This window comes from Acinonyx jubatus, chromosome A3 (assembly GCF_027475565.1).
Source record: "Acinonyx jubatus isolate Ajub_Pintada_27869175 chromosome A3, VMU_Ajub_asm_v1.0, whole genome shotgun sequence".
Classification (NCBI taxonomy): domain Eukaryota; kingdom Metazoa; phylum Chordata; class Mammalia; order Carnivora; family Felidae; genus Acinonyx; species Acinonyx jubatus.
Window position 1 is genome coordinate 137,828,425 of NC_069388.1, and position 27,019 is coordinate 137,855,443.

The 27,019-nt window shown below is 41.2% G+C and overlaps 1 protein-coding gene across 2 annotated transcripts in view; it reads left to right on the top strand.

Moving 5' to 3' along the window:
- Positions 1-27,019, top strand: part of SH3YL1 (SH3 and SYLF domain containing 1) — a 40,423-nt gene that overhangs the window by 8,969 nt on the left and 4,435 nt on the right. For both annotated transcript variants that reach the window (XM_053201328.1, XM_015067525.3), the window contains exons 2-9: positions 4,519-4,629; positions 7,452-7,565; positions 9,289-9,353; positions 14,195-14,307; positions 15,217-15,345; positions 17,179-17,347; positions 18,008-18,086; positions 24,117-24,173. In XM_053201328.1, coding sequence (XP_053057303.1) covers positions 4,519-4,629; positions 7,452-7,565; positions 9,289-9,353; positions 14,195-14,307; positions 15,217-15,345; positions 17,179-17,347; positions 18,008-18,086; positions 24,117-24,173 — 837 coding nt within the window. The remainder of the gene's footprint in view (positions 1-4,518; positions 4,630-7,451; positions 7,566-9,288; positions 9,354-14,194; positions 14,308-15,216; positions 15,346-17,178; positions 17,348-18,007; positions 18,087-24,116; positions 24,174-27,019) is intronic.

Below are 27,019 nucleotides of genomic sequence, written 5' to 3' on the forward strand. Positions count from 1 at the left end.
AGTCCTAAGTTAGAAAATGAAAATTACAAATACTTCTTCCCCATCTTTCTTCTTCAAAATTTAGAATTAATTTTTAAAATGTAATAATTGGCTAATATTAGCTGCAATAAAAAGCCTCCATATCTCAATTACCTAACACAGTAAGAGCCACTTCTCCAGCACGTAATAGTCTAGTGTGGATGTTCCAGGTGGCGGACAGCTTTCCCCAGGCGGTGACCCAGCTGGTGACCCAGGGGACCCATCCTTCCCCCCTGTGGCTGTGCCATCAAAGTCCTCTTCAGCCAGCCAGTGATGGGAAAGAGAGGGTGGAGAAAGCAATACGTCTCAGCTGTCATGGCATAGAAGTGACACACGTCACCTTCTCTGGGCACCTGCTTCTCGGGGACAGTGCTCCCTGTAACACAGGAAGCACACATGTGTGTGGGCAACTAGCTGTCCAGACACAAAACCAATAAAGCCAAACCCTCTGTATGCAATTCATTCAACCCATGAAGAGTAAGGTTGTGAGGCCTCATCTTAGAAACCAGCAGAAATTAGGAGCTCAAATACTTCGTCTAGTTATAATGCAAATTACAGTCAATGCATGTACCTTATGAACAGAGGAAGTTGTATTAGTCAATTTCGTAGTTCTACTCCTGTTTGCTGACTCACATACCTTCTCCTTAGCAACCAAAATGGAAATGAAGTCACTCCTATCTCAGTATATGCTCACCAATCATGGCTTTTAAAAGCTATCAATTGCATCAATACTGTACTGGAAATTTGGAAAGTTGGAAATGCCCTTTACCATACATGTATTTTCTTGATCACTGTGGAATAAATATCAAAAAACAATTGTATGTCATTATTGTGTCGCCTGAAGTCATGGCTTATGGAACCACCTCCATAACATGTACTTTAAAGGGCCAAATGTTGGGGTGCCTGGGTGGCTCAGTTGGTTAAGCATCTGACTGTGGCTTAGGTCATGCTCTTGTGGTTTGTGAGATTGAGCCCTGCATTGGTCTTTGCACTGACAGCATGAAGCCTGCTTGGGATTCTCTCTCCCTTTCTCTCTCCACCCCCTCTGTCTCAAAATAAATTAAAAGAACACTTAAAAAATAAAATCAATAAATGAATAATTAAAAAATATTAGGTTCTTCATATTCTATACCAATATAACTTTGAGATGGGTCAAATATTTAGTATAAAATATAAGCTGTGCCTGTATAGTTCTTTTTTTTAAATTAAAGCCTTTAGTCACAATAATAGTTAAAAAGATGATAACAGTAGAAAGCCCAGAGACATGTTCCCATAGAAATAAAAACAAATGCTGAAAAATAATAATTGTTTTAAAAAGCAAGCAGAGATACAGATTTGCGGCGTGAGCACAATTATAGACTAAAGAATATGATGCCAGAAAAACAGGCAAAGAATATGGACAGAAAATGTTCAAAACAGGACATGCAAACAAACTAAAGAAAAATTCACTGGCATTCAGATAAACTCAAATGAAATTTGTCACCCTGTTTTTCTGACGTATGGCCTTTGCCTCTACCAGTGTCCCCCATGACAGTGGACGTTTTTTATGGTAATACCCAGTGATCTAAACCTGGGTGGTATTTTTCAGAGGCAATTTATAAAGTAATATAAGCTAACAAATTATGGGTTTTTTTATTCATCGATTCCCAACCCCTAAGACTCTACCCTAAGATAATGGTCATCCAACAGTGGTATCTCTAAAAGCTAAAAATGGAAATAATCTACATATTTGGCAATAGGAATCAATTGAAGCATACACTGAAATGCAGACAGTAGTATTGGGGGATATTAACAGCAGGGGTGGCTTTCCCCCCAACATTGGCATATGTATGCTTTTTCCATTATGTTTACAATGTGTTTATGCCATAATTTCTGATCATATAAAAATATAGAAGTTTTTTGTCATACTTGGTTGGGCCTTTTGTACTATGAATTTGAAAAGTAATTCTCCCATAATTTCTGGTTCTGTTATGGTTTGATTTCTGGCATTTCAAACTGTTGATGAATTTGGAGTTTATCCCCATGTAGCATGAAGCTGTGGATGAATTTTCATTGCTCACCCCCCCCCCCCCGGCAAAAGATCACTATTTATTGTGTAACACAGCTTTTCTACATTGATTTAAGATGTTATCTTTATTATACATCAAGGTATTTTATATATTTGGGTCAATTTCTGAATTTTCTATTTTGTAAAATTGGTTTTTCTGCCTATATTTGCATCTACTATCAAGTAAATTATTGACACTTTATTTTATTTTATTTTTAATTTATTTTTAACGTTGGTTTATTTTTGAGAGAGAGAGGCAGAGTGCGAGTGGGGGAGGGACAGAGAGAGAGAGGGAGACACAGAATCCGAAGCAGGTTCCAGGCTCTGAGCTGTTTGCACAGAGCCCGATGTGGGGATTGAACTCACGAACTGTGAGATCATGACCTGAGCCAAAGTCGGACGCCCAACCGACTGAGCCACCCAGGCGCCCCAATGCTTTATGATATGTTGTGGCTTTGGCAGAGCTCGTCCTCTCATTATTCTTCTTTTAAATACTTTCCCTATACTTTCTTGCTTATTTTTTCCATATGAAATCGAGCATTTCATTTAATTAAAGATACTTGTAAAACTTAGAAGATGAATTTGATTTCATTAAGACAAAAAGTAGAAAAACATAAGAAAATTCCAAAGACAAGTGCCAAACAGCGAATCAATATTTGTAACTCATGTTCCAGAAAAAGGTTAATTCCTTTACTTTATAAATGAATAAGAAACAGAGAAATACCCCCCAACAGGACACTATGGAGAAGACTTGATGGAAATGGAAAGATGTGTAACATCACTCATCACAAAAGAACAAATTAAAGTACACTGAGAGCTTCATGCCAGAGAGAGTGGTGCTGGCACTGCCACTGACTGTAAACCCTAGAAATTAGGCAAACACACAGAATGTCTGCTTTCACATATTGGGTGATGGGTGAGTGTGCCCGAGATCTCAGAGAGGAGGGGAACCCCGTGATTGCCCCTTTTCCTGCACTTTCTGTTCTCTTGCTGAATGGAGGAGACAACGGAGTTTGGGGAAGCCATGCATCGGAACTGGCAAGGCAGCCTCACGGAGGGGAGTGGGCCCGAGAGATCTGCTGGAGGACCCATGAACCCTTGGCGAGTCCCAAACCCTACGTTTACGCGTAAAACTTTCAAGATGGCGCCAAGAACAGCTACCAGGAAGCTGTGAGGTGAAGTGTTTTCAGTTCAGTGAGGGTTGTGGGATAATAGTTCCCACCGTCTGCTCATTAAGCCCTGAGCACACTGGGGAGCGAGCCCAAAGAATCACACCACACTTGGAGGGCTCACATCAAAACGACTGTGCACGCACCAAAGCAAAACACAGAAGCAGGCCTTGGAAAGATTGATATGCAGGTCAGTCCCTGCATGGCCTGCTGCTAAGGGCATCAACTCTGTTTAAGGAAGACAACAAAATCCAGACATTCAATGTGGTGATATTCACAATATCTAGCAACCATCAAATTTTACCAGAAATAGAAAACAGGAAAATCTAACCCATAGCAAGAGAAAAATCTGTCAAAAACAGATCTGGAAAGGCCAGAGATGATGCAATTATCAGATAAGGATAAAAAAAGCACCTTTTAAAATATGCTTAAGTATTTAAAGAACAACATAAACATAATGAGAACAGAAATGGAAAGAATAAAAACAACCGAATGGAACTTTCACAGCTGAAAACAATCTCTGAAATGAAAATTTCATCCGATGGCCTGAATAGCAGACTTTACATTGAAGCCTCTTGGCTTCTTTGGCTCTTCTGATTCCTTTCCCTGTGATAAAGAGATGGTCTATCCCCACATACTTCAGGTCTGAGAGGATTATCTGCACACTTGTTGGAACAAGTACATGCTTGCTTGCATGAGTGTATGAACACCCAGGAAAGCCTGACAGGTAGAATGCTGTACAAACACATTGGAGTAACCACTCAGTTCCTGAGTCTCTTAGGATTTTACTAATAAGGACAATCTATACAGACAGTTCAACATTTTTGACAAAAGTATCCAGATACAGTAAAGTTCATATTTTTTATTTTGGACAGTTGCAATAAATTATATATTTTTTATTATGCGCAGTTATAAATTACATCTTTTGTTGATTCTTTAAATTTTAATATTTTTAAATTACCATTGGGGTAAATTAAGAATTACACAGAGAAGGTGTATAATTGAGAGATTGGACCATATTTTGTTTAAGATCCTTTAGAATCCCATGATTTTATAATTTCTGGGATTTTGAGAGTTTAGGGTTTCCCAATCTCAGAATGAATTTAATTTATCAGGAAAATAGAGATGAGACAATAATTTCAGGATTTCCAATTCATTTTATTTGTCTGGAAGGATACAATTTATTAATGCTCAATTGTGCATGAGAAAAAATGAAATTATAACAATTTTCTAACTTGTATGTACTAGATTTTTTCATTAAAATCTCTTTTTTTAATCTTTCAGTGAATAATCCCATACCTTCCAATCTGAAATCGGAAGCAAAAAAGGCGGCTAAAATTCTAAGAGAATTCACAGAAATAACTTCCAGAAATGGACCTGATAAGATCATTCCTGGTAAATAAAATATATACCATTCATTTCTAAAGTTGTTTTGTCGTTTAAGTTACTTGGTGCACTTCCTGACGCCAGGCAGTGGACCCCCTAAGAGCTGCAAGCCCACAGAGTAGTGTTTCCTTCCTTCTCTGGGGGACCCCCACACCTCCCTTTGCCTTCTGCCTTTGTGGAGGCGGCCTCTCCTGCCTCCCCTTCATGGTGTCCACTTTGGTTTTCTCCCAACTCACCTGTTCTTGTCCTCAGTTTCTGAGGCCTTGTAAGTTTATCTTGCAAACTCACTAGCTAATCTCATAAATAAATTTTAATTTTGGGTTTTCTCTTTCTAGATAAGATATTTACATTTTATAGTGGTTTAACAAGACATTAATCAATAATTCCCAAACAGCTACATATCATATTCCTTGGCTCATTAAAATACAGTGCTTAAAGTTCCTGCAAACCTGCTGAATCAGACCCTGGGAGCAGTGTGGCAGGAATGCGCATTTTTAACAATGCTTCCCATGTGATTCTAGTGCGAGGCTGACCACATAAGACCTGAGTCTAGAGATGACCTTTTGGGAGCCACTACCTGCCCATTGCCACTAGCACTTATCTCTACAGGGTGTTTTGTGGACTACTTGTCTTTGCCACGAGGCAAAGAAGGTTCACATGCCGACTACCTTGGGCAGTGCTGCAGACTAATTTCCCTCTTAACCACCACGACTCTGATCCAGCATGACAAAGACTACTTGATTTTTTTAACTACTTTAACTTCTTAAGTCAGATGTTTAAAGTTATTTAGCAGAACTTTAAATATTAAAAACTTTTAAATTTGTTATAATATTATTATTATTATTATTATTATTATTTTATTATTATTATTGTTGTTATTTTGGCCCAGCCACCACTTCCATCATAGGAAAACAGTGCTTCTTAGAGCCTGGCTACTCAAAGTGCCGCTGGGCATCACCTGGGGGCACGTTAGAACCGCAGGACCTCAAGGCCCCACTTAGACCTAGTGAGTCAGAATCTGCATTTTTTACAAGATCTCCAGTGATCTATATGTACACACAGGTTTGAGAAGGACTACTTTAGGACTTGAAGAAAATTCAATCAGAAAAACTGAATTTTCAGTAGCAGTATTCTGAAGCAGGAGATAGAAGACATTTCTTGATATATATCAGCATCTGCGTATGTGGCCCGCTAGCCCGATTTATGGAAAAACTGGATTTCCTAACACAGAAACATCTGAGTATGGATTACCTCTCATGGATTTTGTGCAGTAAAATTCCATCATGACTTTCTTCTGCCTGCAAAGACCACCTGACTCCCTTTCAGTGAGTGTAGCTGGGAAAGTGAAGACCAGTTTACGTGGCAGCCTGGGTAAGAGCTGACTCCCAGGTGTGCAGGCTGTGTGTGGTGGGGAGGAGAGGGCCCCAGGGGCTGCCAGAGAGCCAAGCCTCTCCTTTCCTAGAGCCTTCCCTAGGATGGGGGGGGGGGGCATTATGTTTAAATTAACACTAGGGTGATCTATTATATAGTGGAGGATAAAATCTACAAAAAACAATTTAAAACAAAACATCTAGACTGTAGACCTTAGTGGTACGAGGTCACACTCGGGTGTGAGGGGCCTGAGATCCGTACAAGGACATTTAGAGGGTGAATCTGTACTCAGTGCATCTCTGCCATCCATGAAAAGCTACTTGGCAAATCAGTTAGGCATTACTGGTATTTTAGTGTTCCTGAATTTGGGTAGAAAATCTATAAAAACAAACCTGATACTTAAAATATGTTCATCTACTTTTGCTGTATCTAAATAGAGGCAATCCTGACCATACACACATTGAGAGTGGAGTCGAGGTGTGGACGAAGATGTTCTACCAAAGTGGGGTTGTAAAAATAAACCTATGTGATATACAATACAGCTTTCAACCGCATTACAATATACTTATAACGTTTTGAAATACAAAAAGGAGGCACTGGATGCCTGGGAGGAGCACTGGGTGTTGTATGTAACTGATGAATAACTAAATTCTCCTCCTGAAACCAATATTGCTCTGTTAAAAAAAAAACAGGGACATTGGGGTCCAAGGGTAATTTCAAATGTTGAGGCTTCCCTTGTTATTTGAAGGATATGCTGTTTTGTGAATAAATCCACAGAAAAGGGAGGCACAGTGTTTACTAGGCACATATATTAATAACTCGTTTTATGTGATGAACTTCCCTGAAATGTGAATAAACCAGTGGTTTCTAAATTGAGTTATATTCTCAGTACACTAGTAGTTATGTGTTACTTGAATACTCAAATAGATCATTTTACAAAGTTAAAAGTCTTTTAAAGTGGCAAAATCACTTGGTTTTTCTGTGTTTGAATCCAGATTTTCATATTAGTAAAAGGTGAACTAACTGTATGGATTTCAGATCAAAGTTCCACAGCTTGCAGCAAGTTTCTCCTTAGTACTTAGTACAGTATGGATCTTTATATTATGAGTTATGTTCTCAATTAATTGAAATCTCCAAATTATTTGTCCTGCTGGTAGATGTCACTGAAAAATCTCATCTGTATATCTCATTTATCACAGCGGTTGCAGGATGTTTGAGCACTTGTGACGTTAGGTGTAGCATTGGAAACATACAAGGAAGGAGGTGGGGCAGGGAGGCCCAGGTGCACGTGCTGCGTAACCGAGTTTTTTTCAGCTCATATGTCCCACTAAGGCTCATACTGAGAGCCCTGGGTCCTGCCAAGGAGACTGCTGTGTGTACTGAATCTGCTCAACCCCTGAACATCTATCCAGGAAAGTCCATTAAATATGCTCACCTGCTCGTTATCTTTAATTTTGCAGCCCATGTAATTGCTAAAGCCAAGGGCCTTGCGATATTGTCTGTGATAAAGGCTGGATTTCTAGTAACTGCTAGAGGAGGCAGTGGGGTCGTGCTGGCGCGTCTTCCCGATGGAAGTAAGTTGATTGTTTTCGCTTTGAACACAACTCACAGGAGCGTGGTAGGTTTCTTCATCCTTTTTTGTTCAGCCCTTGGCTAAGAATCAGAAACAACCAAGTTCTCTTCTCAAGCACTACCCACGTTTTCACGGGCAGACTTCCCAGCAGTACAACCAGCCCAAGTAGAAGCACATTCAAAGGCACTTCCCTTCTGTGGGCTCAAAGTCTGTGAGATGTTTCCACAGTGGTGACAGGTAGCTCTCTGTGAAGGTGGAGATCTGTCAACCTCTGGGGTCTCAGAATCTCAGGAGGACTTTTCTACTGGGCTTTTCTGCTGTTCTTATTTCCCCTGTATTTCTCACTTTTGAGTCCAGATGCTCAGTCCACAGAGGGTAATTTAAATTTTTTTTTTTAACGTTTATTTTTGAGACAGAGAATGAACGGGGGAGGGTCAGAGAGAGAGAGAGAGGGAGACACAGAATCAGAAACAGGCTCCAGGCTCTGAGCTGTCAGCACAGAGCCCGACGCGGGGCTTGAACTCACGAACCACGAGATCATGACCTGAGCCGAAGTCGGACGCTTAACCGACTGAGCCACCCAGGCGCTCCTCACAGAGCGTAATTTAAAAGCTGCCCAAATGAAATAGCAGATTCCCTGGGGCACCTGGGTGGCTCAGTCAGCTGAGTGTCTGACTTCAGCTCAGGTCATGATCTCACAGCTCTTGAGTTTGAGCCCCATGTCAGGCTCTGTGCTGTCAGCTCGAGCCTGGAGCCTGCTTCCGATTCTGTGTCTCCCTCTCTATGCCCCTCCCCTTCTCATGCTCTCTCTCCCTCTCTCTCAAAAATAAATAACATTAAAAAACAAAACAAAAACAAAAGAGAAGCAGCAAATTCCCTAGATCCTGGCCAGATGGGCAGTCTTCAAACAGCGACAGCTCCTAACATAGGAAATGGAAAACAACTTTGGGGTTATATGACGCTAATTTCTGTAATACAAACTCCCCTAAGCCTGGGTAGATTAGTTCTAAATATATTCAAGCAATATCCTGTTACCTAGAACACAAATTAGGTTAGGAAACTATAAGCATCTGCAGAAAGGACTTTATCTAGACTCTCCCACCCTCCCCCCATCAGATTAATTTTCACCCTAATTCAAATGGAATTATTGTACTAAGTTTTAAAATGTAAGGAAATTTATCTTGTTAAAATCTTAATAATCTTGAACAGATAGCCTATTTCTTGTGCTACTACGCAAAAAAAGACCAGTTTTTGCCCTCAGAGATTTACAATAGAAACGGTTTATTATTGTGTCACCCTTAGAAGTGATTATAATAAACTTTTTTGAATCCTTTCGCTCTGTTATATCTACGATAGAACTCTAACTAAAAACTAGAATTACAGCTCAATTATTTTGTAAAACGTTATACAAATGTTGAAAGTTAAAATTAGATATGTTTAGTAGGTGAGGATTCAGTAGTTTTGTGTTATGCACGTTTGTAGAGAAGGATCAGGGGGCATGAATTTGTGAGTCTGTGGGACTCAATATCTAATACCTTTCAAATATTTTTAACTTAAAATTATATAGGCTTATTAAAGAACATTTGAAAACACAGGGGGAAATACCAAAGTCTCATTATTTTAAAAGAAATGCTATCTGTTCACATTTTAGCATTTTCCTTCCCATATGTGTGTGCCAAGCAGTTTTAATGTGAGAGTAACGTTTGCTTCTTTGTGTTTGTTAGAGTGGTCTGCACCATCAGCCATCGGCATAGCTGGGCTTGGTGGAGGGTTTGAAATAGGAATTGAGGTAAGTGTGTGAAAACACAACTGCGACTTACTACGTGAAGCTTGAGAGAGTATCTACTGTTCTCATTTCACCATCGATGGAATATATTTTATTCCATGTGTTTCCCTTTCTGGATGAATCCCCACTGCTAACATTCTAATGTCTACCGGTATCTTTCATCGAGAGTGGCATTTTGCTGGGTCCATCTCTAGCATGTCTGGGGAGCAGGAATGTCTCAAAGCAGATGAACTGTACTTGGCCACTTGTGACTTGCTCATTGCGAAGCTGCTAGCCTCTGCAGCGGGTTGTCGAACAGACCAGAGCTTAGATCCTGGGCTTACCGGGCTTGATACAGTGTATCTTCATGGGTGGCAAAATCCAGTTGTGTTATATCTTCAGGTTGCTTCAGATGCTTGGAGTAAAGACTGCCTTTGCACGGTTTCATGTTGTGACTTGGTTCCTGACGACCATGGCCTCTCAGGCAGGCCCTGAGCACCCCTGTTTGCAGAGGTCTGTTACTTAGAGATTACCTTCTGCATGATGCTAATCTTTCATCCATGGCGGTATTGCTAAGTCATGGGCAGATCGAATCTCCTAATAGTCTCAAATCACTTTCTTCTCAAGTTCTGGTCAGTTTTGTCCTAAGCCATCTTTTTATGCATTTTCTCTGTGGCCACAGTTTTAAATTCCCCTGGCCTCATTAGACACGGGCCTTTCCACCACTCTTATTTCACCTTTATGGGACCTTCTTTACTCCCTGTTCCATTAATCTGTATTATAAAAAGAGATATATATTTTAGCTTTCCCTATCGTAACTGCCTTTTTGTTGGATATTCAACCAGACCAAAGCCATACAAAGCATCGCCCTGTGTGGGCAGTACATTTTCATCCCTGCCTGCACCTCCTTGCTGACAGGCGGTGCTCTCTGCATGGATGATGCTCAGCTGGTGGTGTGAGTGCCCCCCTCCCCCCCCCCCCACCTCGTCACCCCTCTCCCTCCACTGGAAGCCGGGTGGTGCTCTGGGCCTCAAACAGCATTTGTTTCCAAGCTGATGAGAGATGAAGTAAGGGTGACTGCAGGAAGTTTAGCATATGAAAAACTGAAAATGTGAAAATGGGACTCCCCGTGATGGCTCCTTGGAATATCCGGGTTTGGGCATGTTAACAGCCTTGAAAACAAGTGTAGTAACGTGTAATCCTATCATTAATATGTGAAATAGAAAGATTCAAAGTCAACATTTTATAGAGATATACTCGATTATCTTCCAAAGGCAGTGTGGGGTAGTGGTTGCGCTGTAAGAGCAGAGACTGTACCAGACCCGGGAGCACCTGCAGCCCTGTGCACTGAGCGGCCCTCTTCTCCCGGGATCTGCGATTTTTCACTTGTAAGATAGAGGCAACAGTAGCCTTCCCTCTTGGCTTATTAAGTGAGTGCATTTAGAGTGGCATAAACTATTATTATTTTTACTGTGAATGTCCTCTTTACCTTTGCAATACTTACTTGTGCTTGTGATTTATAGAAACTTTTGATCTTACCCTCATGGCATGTAGAAGAAATTAACCCTGGACTTTCATTTAACTAGCATACATGGAGGAAAATCATTAGCTTTTTAAAATGCCTATTTCAAGTAGAGATTAGAGGAATTGCCTAGGGGTTAGAAAGACTGGCTTCATACTTCTTAAACACAACCTGACTTTGCCTCCCTGAGGCCCACAGATATGTCCCAGAGGGTAATCATAATGCGCAAGCAGTCAGTTCCTTTTCAACGTTGGCAAGAAGTCTTGTGCTTCTCCACAGAGCATTCTCAGACTTTATCATGAGCACGAGTTTTCTTCTGCTGCTCTCACAGAGCTCTCCAGCCCACTTCGAGTGAGCGAGGAAGCAGAGGTTCCCTTGATACAGCAGCTCTTGTGAAGCAGGACCGTTCTTGTCAGCAGTGGCCCTGGCTTCCAGTAAAAAGGCAGCAGACCTGTGGCCAATGGCGAGCCAGATAGACACCCTCAGTTACGGAGAGAAATTAGTCCCCAACCACCTAGGGCTCATTCAGGTTCCTCTACTGGCATTCTTCTTTCCAGCAGCAGGTTCCCAACTTGACAGAATGTTCCACACAGGTGTTAGCCTGTTGGTTTTCTTATCTGGACCTTAATGTAGATTGTGAGTACCTTGAGGGCATAGATGTTCTCTCTTCATGCCTAGTCCTCAGACTGGCCAAGTATCGAGCACAAAGTAGAAACCCAGAGTGAGTCTCAATGTCTTTATCTTAAGCTTTCAAGGACACAGAGAGCACTCACATAATCAATTTATGCTAGTAAATATTTGTTGAATAATGTGATTATCTGCCATTCCGTTTTAGAATGGACGAACAATAGCAGTTAACATTTTTGTAAAACTTTTGCATATATTCTTATAGAATCAGTTCCATCCCATAGCCATGGAGAACGGTTATCACTGCTCTCATTTTGCACATGAAAGAACTGGGTGATGTGAGTTCCCCAGTAGGAGGTAGCCAGACAGTGACAGAGGGGCCATTCAAATGGAGGGTTCTGGCCCTGAAACCACTCAGCAGGCTGTTTGTGGCATTGGGTGCCGCATTCCTTAGTGGTCCTGGTGTTCAAGCCTCTGTCCATAGGTAGAAGGACTATGTGTTCTTGGTTCCATGGATAATCAGGTGAGAAGTCAGCCCTGGGTCTCGTCACTTATAGTACCCTGTCTGTTCCTGACTGTGACTTCCGTCTACATAATTTCCCATGGATTTTAGGCCAGGTAGGCAGGGCACACGTGAGTATATTCAATATACGGAGACATTAAGCATCTTGCCTAAGATCACACAGCAAGGGTATGGTTGTCCTTGGTTGGGTTCACTAGATATAGAGCCTGAGACAGGGCTTAGGGTACATGTGATTTCTTGAGCAAATGTTCTCAGGGCTGAAACCGTAAGAGACTAAGGAAGCAGGACAGAGAAAGAGTAGAGCTGGAGCAAGGGATGGTCCCAGGTAAACTCAACCTGGTCTGACAACAGGAGAAGGCAAATCACATAACAGCCTTGTTAAGCCTCGAGGCAAGCGGGGTGGCGTCTGGGCACCACCACTCTCTCCGTCCGCGGGCAGCAGGTGGTGTGCCTCTGGTACAGGGCTGAGGGAGCCAACAGCACCAACCACAGCAGGGGGAGCCAAAGCAGATCTCTTGCATCCAGGACACTCTGTGATCTCTCAGCCCACCATGCTGCCTCCTGTAGGCGATAACATCTTTAGGACATGTGAAATATGAATGTGATCTGCAGGAACTTTAGATTTATGCTCTGTTTTGGAATCCAGACCAGGTTAAGGTTCTGAAGGTATATGAAGTTAGGGACTAGGTCATCTTCTGACAGGATCTGGTGGCCTTCCTTAGCTCAGACATTAGTTAACACTAAGATTATAGTACTGATTCAATTATGTAAACTACAGAGAATTTCCAGTGTTTTATAATTCACACACAATTCATTAAAAACAAAAACGATCTGAAAGTCAATGGTCTAAGGAAAGATAATGCAAAGACTTGGTTTAAAGACTATTAGCATTTTCTTTTCAGGACAGTCGTAACAAAGCCCAAAGCTCTGAAAACACCCATATATGGATCATTCAACTGTTTGTTATAGCAAAGGCCAGAGTTCACCATGGGCCAACTCTGATCAGTCTTGCTTTCACCCAATAGTGTGATTTGAGAGAAATGATTTAGCTTTTCCAGAGAGAGTTTGGATGAGCTCTTTTACTTTAATAATGAGGAGGGTGTCCAGGTGTAAGCTAAGGAAAAATTACTGTTAGAGGCTAGGCTCAACTTCTGAGCCCACTAAAGTCAATGTGCAGAGAAGGGCCCAGTGGTGTAAGGGGTGGAAGGTGTCTTGGCATGCAGAATGTCAACACTCGGTTTGAATGTTGAGGCTGAGGGCTGTGTCCCAGAGGGCTTTGTCCCCTGAGGGCTGTGTCCCCAGAGAGCTGTGTCCCCTGAGGGCTGTGTCCCCCCCCCCAAGAGCTATGTTCCTGGAGGGCTGTGGTCCCCCCCCAGGGCTGTGTCCCCCCAGGGCTGTGTCCCCAGAGGGCTGTGTCCCCCAGGGGGCTGTTCTCCCAGAGGGCTTTGTCCCTGGAAGGCTGTGTCCCCCAAGGGCTGTGTCCCCTGAGGGCTCTCTGTATTTCTGGGCTCTCATGGGGCTTGCATATAGCTCCAGCAAACTTGAAAACCAAATGCCATCCTTGTTGGCATGTCTTGAGCCGTCTCACATTCTAATTTTTGCCCTTAGAGAACTAACTTAGTAGGAGGGACTAACTAATGGTTAACTAGTTTCCTTCTGGCATTTCGAATTCTGAGGCCAAAAAGAAAGTGGACGTGCAGTTTACTGGTGGTAGGCACGTGGCCTTGCCAGGGATTTCAGGGTGCAAACGTCATTGAGAACACTTGACCTTCTCCCCTCACTGTTAGCTGTGTGGTCTTTGCTTGGCTTTCTTGATGTGTTTAGTTTAAAAGAGTACTTTCGATCTTTCTGATCTACCTATGTTTGATGTGTTCTGGCTATCACTGTGACAGTCCTCTTAACCTTACTAGACCTTTGTCGTCACCCGCATTACCAGCTTGTCGGGTGGACCGGGGAGGTTTGTATGGAGCCCCACAGCACATGGTCGGGGGTGTCTGCCACACTGACCTGTGCAAATGTCCCTTGTGTGAATCCTCAGCTCAAAACAACAATGACCCTTCCTTCATATTCTTTCATTGTCTACATTGAAATTCTCGCTGCATTATGTGGTGTATATTTGAGTTCTAACCAACATGTATTTTAAATGATTTTTAGACAATTATTCTTAAATGAATGGGCTTTTTTAATTTTCAGGTATCAGATTTGGTAATAATTTTGAATTATGACAGAGCAGTAGAAGCTTTTGCAAAAGGTGGTAACCTGACACTTGGAGGGAATTTTACTGTGGCAGTTGGGCCCCTGGGAAGGTGAGTACTACGACATAGTTTCTGAACAGCTGTTGGAGAGCAATGGCTTAAAAACTATACAGTTTTGCATTAGGAGGAACTTTGAATTGAAATGAAACTGATTCATGATTTCCATATGTCCCAGAGGGTTTGAGGCTCTTTAGAAGCAATAGAAAACATAGGCAGTGTGATAAAATGAGAAAATTTAAAACTAGAACACACAAAAGGAAACTAAATATTTCAGAAATGAAGACCATCGTATCTACTGGAATTGAACACAAAATGTACCTTTCAGCTTTGAAGGAGCCAGGTCAAATTGAATTAACTGATAAAAGACAGTATTGATCAAGAAAGAAAACAAAACTCGTCTTCAAACTAGTGAAAACTTAAAATGAAAGGGTCTCACTGGCGTGATGTTCACAGTATATATGCCGCATTTTCCCTCTCGGTTAACAAGCAACTATTCTGGGGTCAGCTGAGCAATTTAGAAATTCTGAAAGCTCAGACTGTTTGCAAAAGCTAACACAGTACAATCCTCTGAAAACGTTTCTAAATTCCATGAAAATAGTCAGTGTAAAAAGAACCCACGGTCTTTAGGACTCTTGAAATGTACGTTGCTGTTTTAAGAAAGGAAGACAAGGTTGGTAATTATCAGCTTTCCATGGATTGGGTACAAGGCGGTCCTCTGTATATCACATCATTTTTTAATGGTTTTAAAGAACAAGTGCTTCCCCTGCCCCGTCCTTGCTCTGGACCCCTCTAAGCACATCTAGCTCAGGCCAATAGGAAGTAATGAGTGACAACAAGTGGCCCGAGATTAGGGCGATGTCACTCTTTGGAGGGAGGAGTGCAGCGCTGCTCAGAGAGTCGTCTTTAGGGTTGGTCCTCCTGCCCGTCCGGTTCGCTCCCGCAAAGCCCTGTATTTCACAGGAACTTGGAAGGAAATGTTGCCCTACGGAGCTCCGCTGCCGTCTTCACGTACTGCAAATCTAGAGGACTCTTTGCTGGCGTATCTCTGGAAGGCAGTTGTTTGATTGAAAGGAAAGAAACTAATCGAAAGTAAGTGAAAGCCAAATAATTTTAATCTGAGGAAAGTGTGATGAGAAAAATAGCACGTCACAGACTCACACAGTTCTTAGGAGTTTGCAGAGTAACCTTGTATATTCTTTTTTTAAGAACGTATTTAAGAATACGCAACATTTGACTCTAACTATTTCTTTATTTAAAGATTCAATATACAGCAATATGTACTTAGACAAAATCTAGAAAACACACACAAAAAAATGATAAGGAAGGAAAAAAATCCCATTCTACCCCTTTGAGATGAACACTGCTCAGTTTGCTTTATTGCCCGACAATGTTTTCCTAAGCATAGCTGCCCTTGTTTTGCCACATGTGATTGTAATCATAATAGATAGAATTGCAAATCCTTTTTTCCATCCAGCATTGCAAGAATCATAAGTGTAAGTTAATGGCTACATAATATCGTGTTAGTTGGCTGTATCATATTCAGTATATTTTTCAAACATCTGTAAAAGTACCTAAGTTACAACTTGTAGGTCAGTCAAAATATCCCTCATTATGAGAGGCTGTCTATTATGACTCTCTGCCTTTGTTGTTTTTCCATAAAATGGAGATCAATTTTGATTTTTAAAAAACGGATTTAGAAGTATTTTGACAGGTGGAGAAGAACTTGTACTTTAAACTGGCATCTGGCTAAGTTTTCCCCAGACTGCTTCTCTGCATCGCCACTAAAACATGTCTGGCTTCTCAGAGGAAGATAAAAGGTTGACTGACAAGAGAAACTTCCTTCAGAACGTGGCAGGCAGAGATCCCACTAGCTGGGAGCTTGGCAGGAGCCGACAGTGCTGTCTGGCTACAGCAGAGGAACCCCTGCCCCCCAACCTCATCTGCCTGCTTTCCAGGGAAAATCTGCACAAAATTTACTGCTCACTCAAGAGTTTGCTAGCACACTGGGGCACCTGGCTGGCTCAGTTGAACAGCCAACTTTGGCTCAGGTCATGATCTCGTGGTCCGTGGGTTTGAGCTCCGCGCTGGGCTCTGTGCTGACAGCTCAGAGCCTGGAGTCTGCTTTGGATTCTGTCCCTCTCTGTCTCTCTCTCTCTGTCCCTTCCCCACTTGCACTCTGTCTCTCTCTGTCTCTCAAGAAATAAACATTAAAAAAAATTTTTAAAGAGTTAATAAGCACATGTGACAATATTCAGTGTAAGCCACAGAAACTGGAAAATAGGAGGAGTGGGGAAAAATAAAGATCTGCAGAGCTCTGTGTCTTATAAAGTCAAGAGAGATGTTTCTACTTCTCGTTTTTGAAGCATTCTTTTAGAAACTTCTGATTTCAGGCCTTCAGAAGACTTTCTCACTAAAGTTCACGTAAATCTGGATAAACTAAACAAACATACTTCTTAATTAACTGCAGGGCTTCCAAACATGTAAGGCAAATCTTTATATAGTTTTGATGCAAATAAACAGTTTTAAAGAAATTAAAAAGCTGTATTTGTTGGCCCCATTTTTGTAAGAAACTTAAAAAATAAAAGCCTGTAAAAATGTATATGCTTGAAGGTATATTTGCATAAGCGTAGATGTATTTGCATACATGTGTTTATATAGATGTGTTTGTATATGTGATTTGATTTTTATATTATTGGAGAAAGAGTATGTGTATCAGACTATTTATGGTGATTGGCTCTACAGATGATCTTGGGGGAGTGAACTTAGGGGCTTAACGGGTTACAGCTTGTAGTTAGTGTTGGAAAAATAGTATATATGAAGTATTAGATGTGAGTATATCCCTACACACAGGTATGTGTCCTACTTTTAGCTCTAGGAAAGCTCTATGTCTATAAATGTTCTTAATTTGATATTCCTTATTAGGTTTTATTGTCAAGACATCCGAGCTTATGACATTTTATTTGGAGACATGCCGCGGCCTGCTCAAGCGGAAGATCTCTATGAGATTCTCGATTCCTTTACTGAAAAGTATGAAAATGAAGGACAGCGAATCAACGCAAGAAAAGCAGCAAAGCAACAGAGGAAGCCTGCTGTAATGCGTGGTTTTTTTGTGTGTCTCTTAGCAGTCGCAGGAAATAGCATATTCTGCCCTTGATATCAGGTTCCTGATAACCGACTCCACTTCCCTTATACTCTCATTTGTGTAAAGTCCTTGTGAAAATGTCATACACCTCTGATGTGTCATCTGTACAAACCTCGAGGAGAAACATAGGTTGTTTTCCATACTTGCATCTCTGAGGAGAGGACTTTGTACCAGTAGCCGTGCTAACGGTAGCTGCTGACACACAGGTCTCAGGCCTCCGAGCATCGATCGTGTGCACCAAGTTCCACGACACCCTTCGGAGTCGCTTGATCCCCATCACAGGGCACGAAAGCCGCCACAGCAAGCCTACGTTGTCACGGCCTCCCAGGGGCTGCCGAGCCAGTCACCAGGTGGCTGTGCCCGCGTAGGTTGTCAGCGGTGCCTGGATGAGGCGAGGTACAGAAGGGCACCCACTGTCAACCCCTGCATGTGGCGTCCGTTTCAACTGAGTGTGGCCCGAAGCACACTACCTGTGCTCACGTAGGGTGCTTCGTTAATAAGTGCATGGGGTAAAATAGGCCACATACATTCTCCAGAAGAAAAAAGCCTCGCATGCTCCATGGTAATAAAGTATTTTAAAATCATGTGCATTTTTTTTGTCCCTCCCAGGCTAAAGAATTACCTCCGAAACCATTGTCAAGACCACAGCAGTCATCTGCACAAGTCCCGCTGAACTCTGGCTCCCAAAGTAAATATTTTTGTCGTAATTCAAATATAATTATAATTAACAATTGTTAAACTTTAGTATCAAATAGAACTAAAATGTGTTGAAGAGAAAAACAAATGCTCAGACTCCTCTAAATACAAAGGTATTCTCATGACTGTAACTTGTGAAAGCTTCTTCTCATTCAGAAGAGGCTTTCTCTAATTTACAAAGATTTATCTTTAAAATTTTTCTCATTTATTTTGTCATTTCTTCCAAAGACTGCTATCCTGCTGATTTGAAATAGGAACAAAATAAGCCATTTTTCTTGTATACTCATAGATTTATATTCTGAATATTGATCTAAGCCATATATTCTTAGGAGCTCAGGATTTCATAAGGCTGGTTTTAAACTAGACTAAATGTTTAAAGCACCAGGCTCTGGCCTCCATCCCTCTTTCCATTCATCGTTTGTTTGACAGTCACTCTTGGAGTTCTGCTCTATGGGCACAGAGGGTAACAGTACCTAGCAATATGGTAAAGGAGGTGATGTTTCATATAGTGATCCACGATTATTCAAGAGCATTGTGCAGTGGCTTTTGCGAGTACAAAGATGAATCTACCTTACATCCTGTCCTTGAAGAACTTTCAGTCTAGTACAGGAGGTGTCCCATGGGGAGAAGTAACTGCCATCACCAGAAGGAAGCATGTGATAAGGTCTGGGAGGAGGAGTAGAAGTGTCAAAGGCTCTAGAGGGCAGGAGGATGGCCCCTCCTTCAGGCTCTGTACCCACCGCCCCTTCACCTGCGGACCCACACGCAGTCTCCGCCCTCATGCTGGCTCCTGGCTGTGCCGTTAGCTTGCCTACATGTCCCCTCCCTGGAAGACACTCAGGAACCAAACCTGTCCTTTATTACCCACTCTTACTGTGTGACCTGGCTGTTCCTTTGTCTCCTGGGATGCCGTATTCTTCTTTCAATAGGGATGGTCTATTTCTGATTCATGTTCAGGTGATTAATTTGCGTACACTCATATTTCCAGTGAGTAACAAGATGTGGGCGCTGGAGTCTATTTTTATTTTAAAGCTGAGTGATTACATAAAATTTGACCTCTGTAGTTATGTCTTAAAATACATGATGTTTCTGAAGTCTCCTCACTAGGAAAATACATGTCTGTAAGATGCATGTGTAAAAATCTTATGAGGGCACCTAGGTGGCTCCGTCAGTTAAGCCTCTGACTTGATTTCTGCCCAGGTCACGATCTTGCAGTTCTTGGGTGCAAGCCCTGCATCAGGCTCTGCACTGACAGCGTGGAGCCTGCTTGGGATTCTGTCTGTCTCCTCTGTCTCTGCCCCTCCCCTGTTCTCTCTTGCTCTCTCTCTCTCTCTCTCTCTCAAAAATAAATGACTAAACATTAAAAAAATTAAATCTCAGGGCACCTACCTGGGTGGCTCAGTCAGTTAAACATCTGACTCTTGGTTGTGGCTCAGGTCATGATCTCACAATTGGTGACTTCAAGCCCTGCATCAGGCTCTGCACTTACAGCGTGGAGCCTGCTTGGGATTCTCTCTCCTTCTCTCTGCCCCTCCCCCGCTCATGCTGTCTCTCACTCAAAAACAAATAAATATTTTTTTTAATAAAATTAAATCTGACCTATAAAAATAAGTTTTTTATTAAAAAACAGAATCTTAATTCTTAATTACATATCTTCACATATATAATTTTATACAAATGCATAATAGATGGTTTTTGATGCATTATTTTCTTTTTCTTTTATGAGTTGCTGCCTTTCCTTCATTTCACCTCTTAACTCACATGGTGCCCTCTCCCATACTCATTTCAGGAAATCTATGTTGACAACATGCGGTGTAGACATCTGTATTTCTCTCCACATGTATCTTTCTTTGATAGTCCTACTCACAGGCACATGTATAAGAACATATATACACACGGAAAGAATATTTTGTCTCGTAAAAATGCTGCCATATCATACATGTTTTACTCTATCTTGCTTGTGGGTTTTATTTATTTTGCTGAAAAACACCTCATGGAAACATCTGAATCAACTGGTGCAGCTCCAATTAATTCTTTTTAATGGCCTTTTAATATTCCATGGGGCAAAAAACGTATTTATTCAGCTGCTCTCCTACTGATAGGTATTAACATTATTTCAGTTTTTTTCCCATGCCAACCATCTCCACAATTTACATCTTTGTAAATTTGTGTGTCTACATATTGGTACTTTCATTTATTTCTTTATTTATTTTTGGAGATAATTACCAGGAATGGATATAGTAAGTCAAAGGACATATTTTTAAAATTTCAACAGATTAGGTAGATTGTTTTTTAAGTTTTTACTACTACAGAGTCTCATCAGCCATTGCCCACTGTATACACTTCCCAGCATGCACACTCCCCACTGTATACACTTCCCAGCATGCACACTCCCCACTGTGTACACTTCCCAGCATGCACTCTCCCCACTGTGTACACTTCCCAGCATGCACACTCCCCACTGTGTACACTTCCCAGCATGCACTCTCCCCACTGTGTACACTTCCCAGCATGCACACTCCCCACTGTGTACACTTCCCAGCATGCACTCTCCCCACTGTGTACACTTCCCAGCATGCACTCTCCCTACTATATACAGTGCCCACTACATATACACATACTGCCCACCATAAGCCCTCTCCCGCTTGTAGCTCTCTGCATCATACATGTTCCTCACCACTGTTAGTGTTAGAGCAGTTGCATGTGTTAGGGTTGGTTATATCTCCTTTTTATTTGGATTGTGTTGCCCCTGTCAGTTAGTGACTTAAAGGTTTCTTGATATAATTGCTGGAGTTTTGTCTTTAATCTTTTCTGAAAACTTTCTTCATTTCATTGGTCGATTTTTTTCTATTGGAGTATTTGTTGCCTTTTCCATTTGTAGAAGCACTTTGTACATTGAGGACTTTGTCATTCGGGCTACAGTTTTTTTTTTTCTACACGAATCATTTGTCTGGTGGCCTTGTTTTTCATGCAGAGTTAGTCCCCCCTTATCCGTGAGGGCTAAGTTCCATGATCCCCGTGGATGCCTGCAACCATGGATAGTACTGAACCTCATATAAACTATGTTTTTTTTTCCTATACATACATACCTGTGATCAAGTTTACCTTATAAATTAGGCCCAGTAAGAGATTAGCAATAATAAAATAGAAAAATTACAATGACGCACTATAATAAAAGTCCTATGAATGTGGTTTCTCTGTCTCTTAAAATATCTTGTACTTTTCTCCCCCTTCTTGTGATGATGGGAGGTGATGAGATGCCCACATGAGACGCAGTGAGGTGATTGACACAGTTGTGAGGTGGCATTAGGCTTCTTCTGACCTTCTGACAGTAAATCAGAAGGAGGATGAGCCACTTCTGGGCTGTGGTTAACCGCAGGCAATTGTGAAACAGGAAAACTGTGGATAAGGGGGTCTGCAGTATGCAATGTGCAATTCCAAAAAATAATGCTATGAACTTAGAGTAATTCTATGACTTGGGATATTAATCACAATAACATATAAAGTAACTAATTTGGCGTGTTTATGATAATCTTTCCATTTTATGCTTTCCATTTGCTGAGGCATTTTTCTGTCATTCCTAAGATTTCATAGTGTCTGTGGCTTTCTTGTTAAATTTATTCCTAAGTACTTTATAATTTTGGTTTGCTGGGTGAATGGAATGTACTTTCCCATTTCTATTTTGGAGTGCTTATTTTTATGTTGAGAAAGTCCTAATTTGCATGTATTTTGTCCTATATCTGATCACTACCCAAAATCTCTTATTTCTAGTCAGTTTTTAAAATTAGATTCTTTTGGAATATTTATACCCTCTTCCCCGTGCTGCCAATGTTTATTTCTATATTCTTATGTCATAAGCTTCTTAGGCCGCAGCCTGCATATTGTACTTGTATCCTCAGGGTACCCGACACTGCCTAGGGTATGAGAGCAACAGTGTGAGAGATACACTGTCCGGCTCGAGACATGTTCCTTCTGAAAGCCATTTCCGTTCACAACGGGACGTACAGGCCATCCTCCCCTGGCCTTCCTGAGGGTTTTTGTTCCACACCTGAGTAAGAAAAGTAAACCCCAAGTCATCCAAATCACACCGTGCTACATTGTCTCCAAAATGTAAGAATGGTGATGTAATCTGAAATATAGATACTGACGTAGTGAGTGAGTGACTGAGGAGTAGCAAGTCGAGTCGTTTGGACAGTGGTTCTTTGTTTCTCTGCTTTCCACAAAACTGAAGAGGGACGATGGGATTGTCGTGTTAGCTTATGTAATAACAACAGTAATTAGTGTTATCACTATATATTGCTTATTTTAAGAATCACGTAGCTATCTATCACCAAAACAGAAAGTTATAAAAGTATCTTATTATCTTATAAATATTTTATTATTATGTTTTAATTACAGATAACCATGTGATTTTTTGACCTCTCTCTCAGAAGGAACATCAAATAATTCTGTTACATTGCTGTAAAATGTATCCTTCTAGCCCTCTCTAGTTTTTATAAGAACCAGCCTTCATAGCACCTATACATTTAAAAAGGAATATTAAAATACAACTTGACGTTGAACCTCTGTCATTCTAGAAATAAGAAATAGTCATCCTGCTTAATGAGCTAAAGTCTCATCCCTCTATCGAGCTGTGTTTCAAATAAAAATTTACTTTCCTGTTTAGTAAGTTAACAAATTTATAATATATTTAAGATTTTGGTCAATTGTGTACCAGTAATGATTACAATAATAACTCAATCTGTAAGAAATTATTTAACAGTCTTGTGCTTACTTCAAATAAAATTAAAAAATAAATTTCTGTACAAATTTTTGTTGTAGAAACTGTTCTATAAAATATAATATTAATATATTAGTATAAAATCTTTGGGACAGGGTGCCTGGGTGTCTCAGTCGGTTAAGCATCCGACTTCAGCTCAGGTCATGGTCTCGCAGTTTGAGTTCGAGCCCTGCGTCAGGCTCTGTGCTGACCGCATGGAGCCTGCTTCCGATTCTGTGTCTCCCTCTCTCTCTGCCCCTCCCAGGCTCATGCTCTGTCTCTCTCTTGCCTCTCAATAGTAAATAAATGTTAAAAAAAAAAGTTAAAATCTGTGGGACAAAGGGAATGGAAATATGACTGAAAGGTTAAAATGAGCATTACGTAATTTCTGATATCTGCAAAAGCTTGGTGCTTTTTTCACCGAATTCTTAATTTTGGCTCAGGTCATGATCTCATGCTTTGTGAGATCGAGCCCCACGTTGGGCTCTGTGCTGACAGTACAGAGCCTGCTTAGGACTCTCTCTCTCCCTCTCTCTCTGCCCCTCCCCCACTCATGCTTGCTCTCTGTCTCAAATCAAATTTTTAAAAAACTTTGTTTTTTAAACTCACAATGGTGAGTACAGATACAGTATTAATGATGTGTATTTTTACTGTGATATTTATATTCTGTTATCCCAAAAAGGAGAGATGTAATTATTTAATTTAAATAATTGATATTGAAATATGCTACAAAGCATGCCCTTTAGAACTTTTATGCTTATATTGAGCAATTTTAGGTGTTAATTTAAAAATATGCAAGTGAATACATGCTGCTTAAAAATTATTTGAGTAGTCAAGCAAACAAGAATGTTTAAAATCACTGGTTTGGGGATTACAAACTTTTTTGAATTCAGGTATTTTATGATTGCTCTGGAAAACAGATGTGTGTGCATTTTCCATGAACATATATGTCCAAGGTCGTGAGTTGTAGTGCTTCTGATCATGTGCATATCACGTATTTACTCTCTGCCTATGCTCAGTGTATTTCCTGGGTTTATTCAGGCTCCTCTTGATTTAAAGGGTGATAAAATAATGAGAGTTCTATCACTGAGCAATTTAAAGTATTTGCTCTGTTGTGCTCGCTTCAGCAGCACATATACTAAAGTATTTACTTTGCAAGGGCAAGATTAGGCATTCTTGGCTATTTTATATATGCTAATATTTTATGTTATTTATCTTTTTTAATATATGTGAATAAGTTTTCTATTTTTTTTTTTTTTGCAGGTAATGGAAACAAATATAAGCTGTACCCTGAACTTTCCAGCTATCAGGAGAGAGTTGGTAAATAAAATATCTACATGTTAAAAATTACTCATATTGATCTTATAATCACAAAATTTCTAATTAATCTGGCAGGTTGTAAAAATCTCTAGGAAGGCGTACATCACTTCTTTGACTTATAGAATATGCACGTTATTCTGAAAAGTACCTCATTTAAAAAATGCTGTGGCTTTGCTCGCTTACTTGCTTGTAATCTGAGATTAGCAGCGTGGTGGGGAACCCAGGAGGGACAGTCACCTGGTATGACGCACCTGGCTCAGGAGGGAGCTGGCTCCAGGGCCCACGGGCTTGTCGGAGGCTGAACTACAGGATCTTGTAAAACCTTGTCAGGAAAGAAAGACAAAGTTTGCTCATTGTGAATTACAGCTTCGTCATCATCACATTTGCTCTGGGTTTTAGCCCCATGAATATTTTTATATTTTTAAGGATTTTTAAAATTTTTCGTGTTCAGATATTTTGCCATTATTGGGAGCTACTTCATAAAACTCATTAGGATTTGCTGTGATAAAAAATAGTCCCTCAACCTGTCTTACTTTAATCTTTAGAAAATGTTCTTTGAAAGAAGTAAGCAATTATTTAGAAATGTGAACGGGACAACATTGAAGGCAGAGGTTAACCAGCTGTAAAATAGCCTATTTTTCACATCATCTTGTATCACTGGAATCACAGAACCATATACTCCTGGGTAAGCAAACTACCTGGGCATTATCTGTGTGGTGGAAACAGATTGGCAAGGTAACTAAGTACCCATTTAACAAAAAATTATAAAGATATTTCAAAAATGTCTCTTAAGCAGAGTTCCTTGAACAGAAGTCAACCTTTTCCTGCTGGATTAGATTTTCTGACTTTCCTCTTTCTTCCAGCCTGGTTTCAGTTGTTTGGAGCCCAGTTCTGGCCATCCTCTCCCAGGTAATTCCCTTCAGGGAGTGGATGCAGAGGCCTGTGTTCAGAGCCAGTCAGATGGCCTGGGCTTGACTTTGGGAGAGTGCTGTGCTGTGGTCTCAGGCATAGTGAAAAAACCCTGACAGGTTTTAAAAAATGTATTTTGTTCTTGAAAATGTGATTTACAGCCATGGTAGAGATTACCGAGAGTGTTAAATGTGACTGTTGGACACATCCTTTGGAAGCAAAAGGGGTCAACATATAAATGTTTATGCCCAAGTAGCATAAACATCTAAGACTTTATATTGTGGTCTTTTATTTTTAAAGACTGTTAGAATTAGACCCATGCTTAGGTATCCTGCAATTAAAGGGGTTCTTACATTTGAGGTCAACAGACAAGCTGAGTTGCTTGGGGAGGGGGCCCAGCAGGGACGCTGAGAGACAAGGGATGACAGACGCTGTAGACTTAGCAAGGGGTGCTTAGTAAGGTGACAGTGGGGACTGCAGCCCTTTTCTAGGGATCTCTAGAGCTCAAGCCCATAGCCCAGGTGCCTAGAGAATGTTAGAAATACCCGCCAAAAGGCACGGAGGGAAGTGTCAAGTTATAAGAAACAAAACCCTGAGTGGGCTCTGGAAGGAGACTCAGACTTGAATTCAATACTTTCATCACTAGCTGCGTGATCCAAGGATAACGTTACCGGCCCGTGGTTGGTTGGTTGGTGGGATTTTGTTTTTATATTTGAGGGTAGGATGAGTTAAAGTGTACAAATAGTGGGCACTAGGTTAGTATTAATTTATTTTGTCCTTTCTCCAAATAAAAGATTTTGAAGAAAAAAAATGAAAGGGAAGGCTTAAAGTCTATTTTTAAAATAAAACTTACTTCACATTATTGTGTGTTTAAAAAGCAGCTGTGAAACCAGTTAAACTCTTGCCAAGGACCTTCTCACATCCTGGCAGAGCATTCCTGGAGAGAAAAGTCACAATGCACAGGCCTGAGCTGAGGTTCAAGCCCATTCACCAGGACACCCAGGCCCCATCTTAGCCTGTCCCATGCCCACCGACAAGCTGTAGTTCTGCAAGGGCTGCTGGGCATAGCAGTAGTTTCCAAGCTGCACGTACTTCTGTTTCGCACCCTTTGGAGGCTCCGGCTACGTGTTGCTTGGGCCTGTCACAGAGACAACCGGGAAGGTCCACAGTCTCTGCAACAGGCTGTGTCCTTCGACGTCAGTATCCATTGCCTGCCTCCTATCCGCCCAGTAGTTTGCAGTGACAATCTGGGCACACCCATTGCAGGGGCCACCCTGTGCTGCGTGGATGGCCAGGAGCGCCCCGGAACTAAGTCTCTGGATGCCAGTAGCACCCCCCCGAGTCGTGACAACCACAAATGCCCAGACATTACCTTTTGAGAACTGCATGTCTGGTGACCCCACCTAGTGGCCTTATCTGCCTCACTCACCACTGACTCTGACTCTTCTCCAGAGACCATGGTCCCCAAAGTGACAGACCCCACACCTGGCCTGAGGCGATGTGGGTGTGAGAGTTAAATCAGCCATGCAATTCCTCACTACATGAAATGTGTCACAAAACCAAAGATGTGTTCTCCTACTTCTGCCTGCCTTGAAATGGACCTTCCAAAGGCCGAGATTCCTCTCCTGAATTATGTCTGGGGCCAGATGTATTTATTGGCTGCATATGGGTTACATTATGCAGACTCCCATCAGAAAGCCACTGGGGGTAACTAGTGAAGTCCTGTAGACCCAGTCTTGCTAATTAGGAGCCTCAGGGCAGCTGCCAATCACTCAAGCTGATTGTAATCTGTTTCCTGTTAAGCGTAGTCCTGATTTGGGAGAGAAAAATAAGCTGTATTTGAATTAAACTTGAATTATGATGAAAATGACTAATTGTTTCAAAGAGCCTCCATATTTTTTAAACACGGGAATATAAAACTTGAAGTCATGTAACTC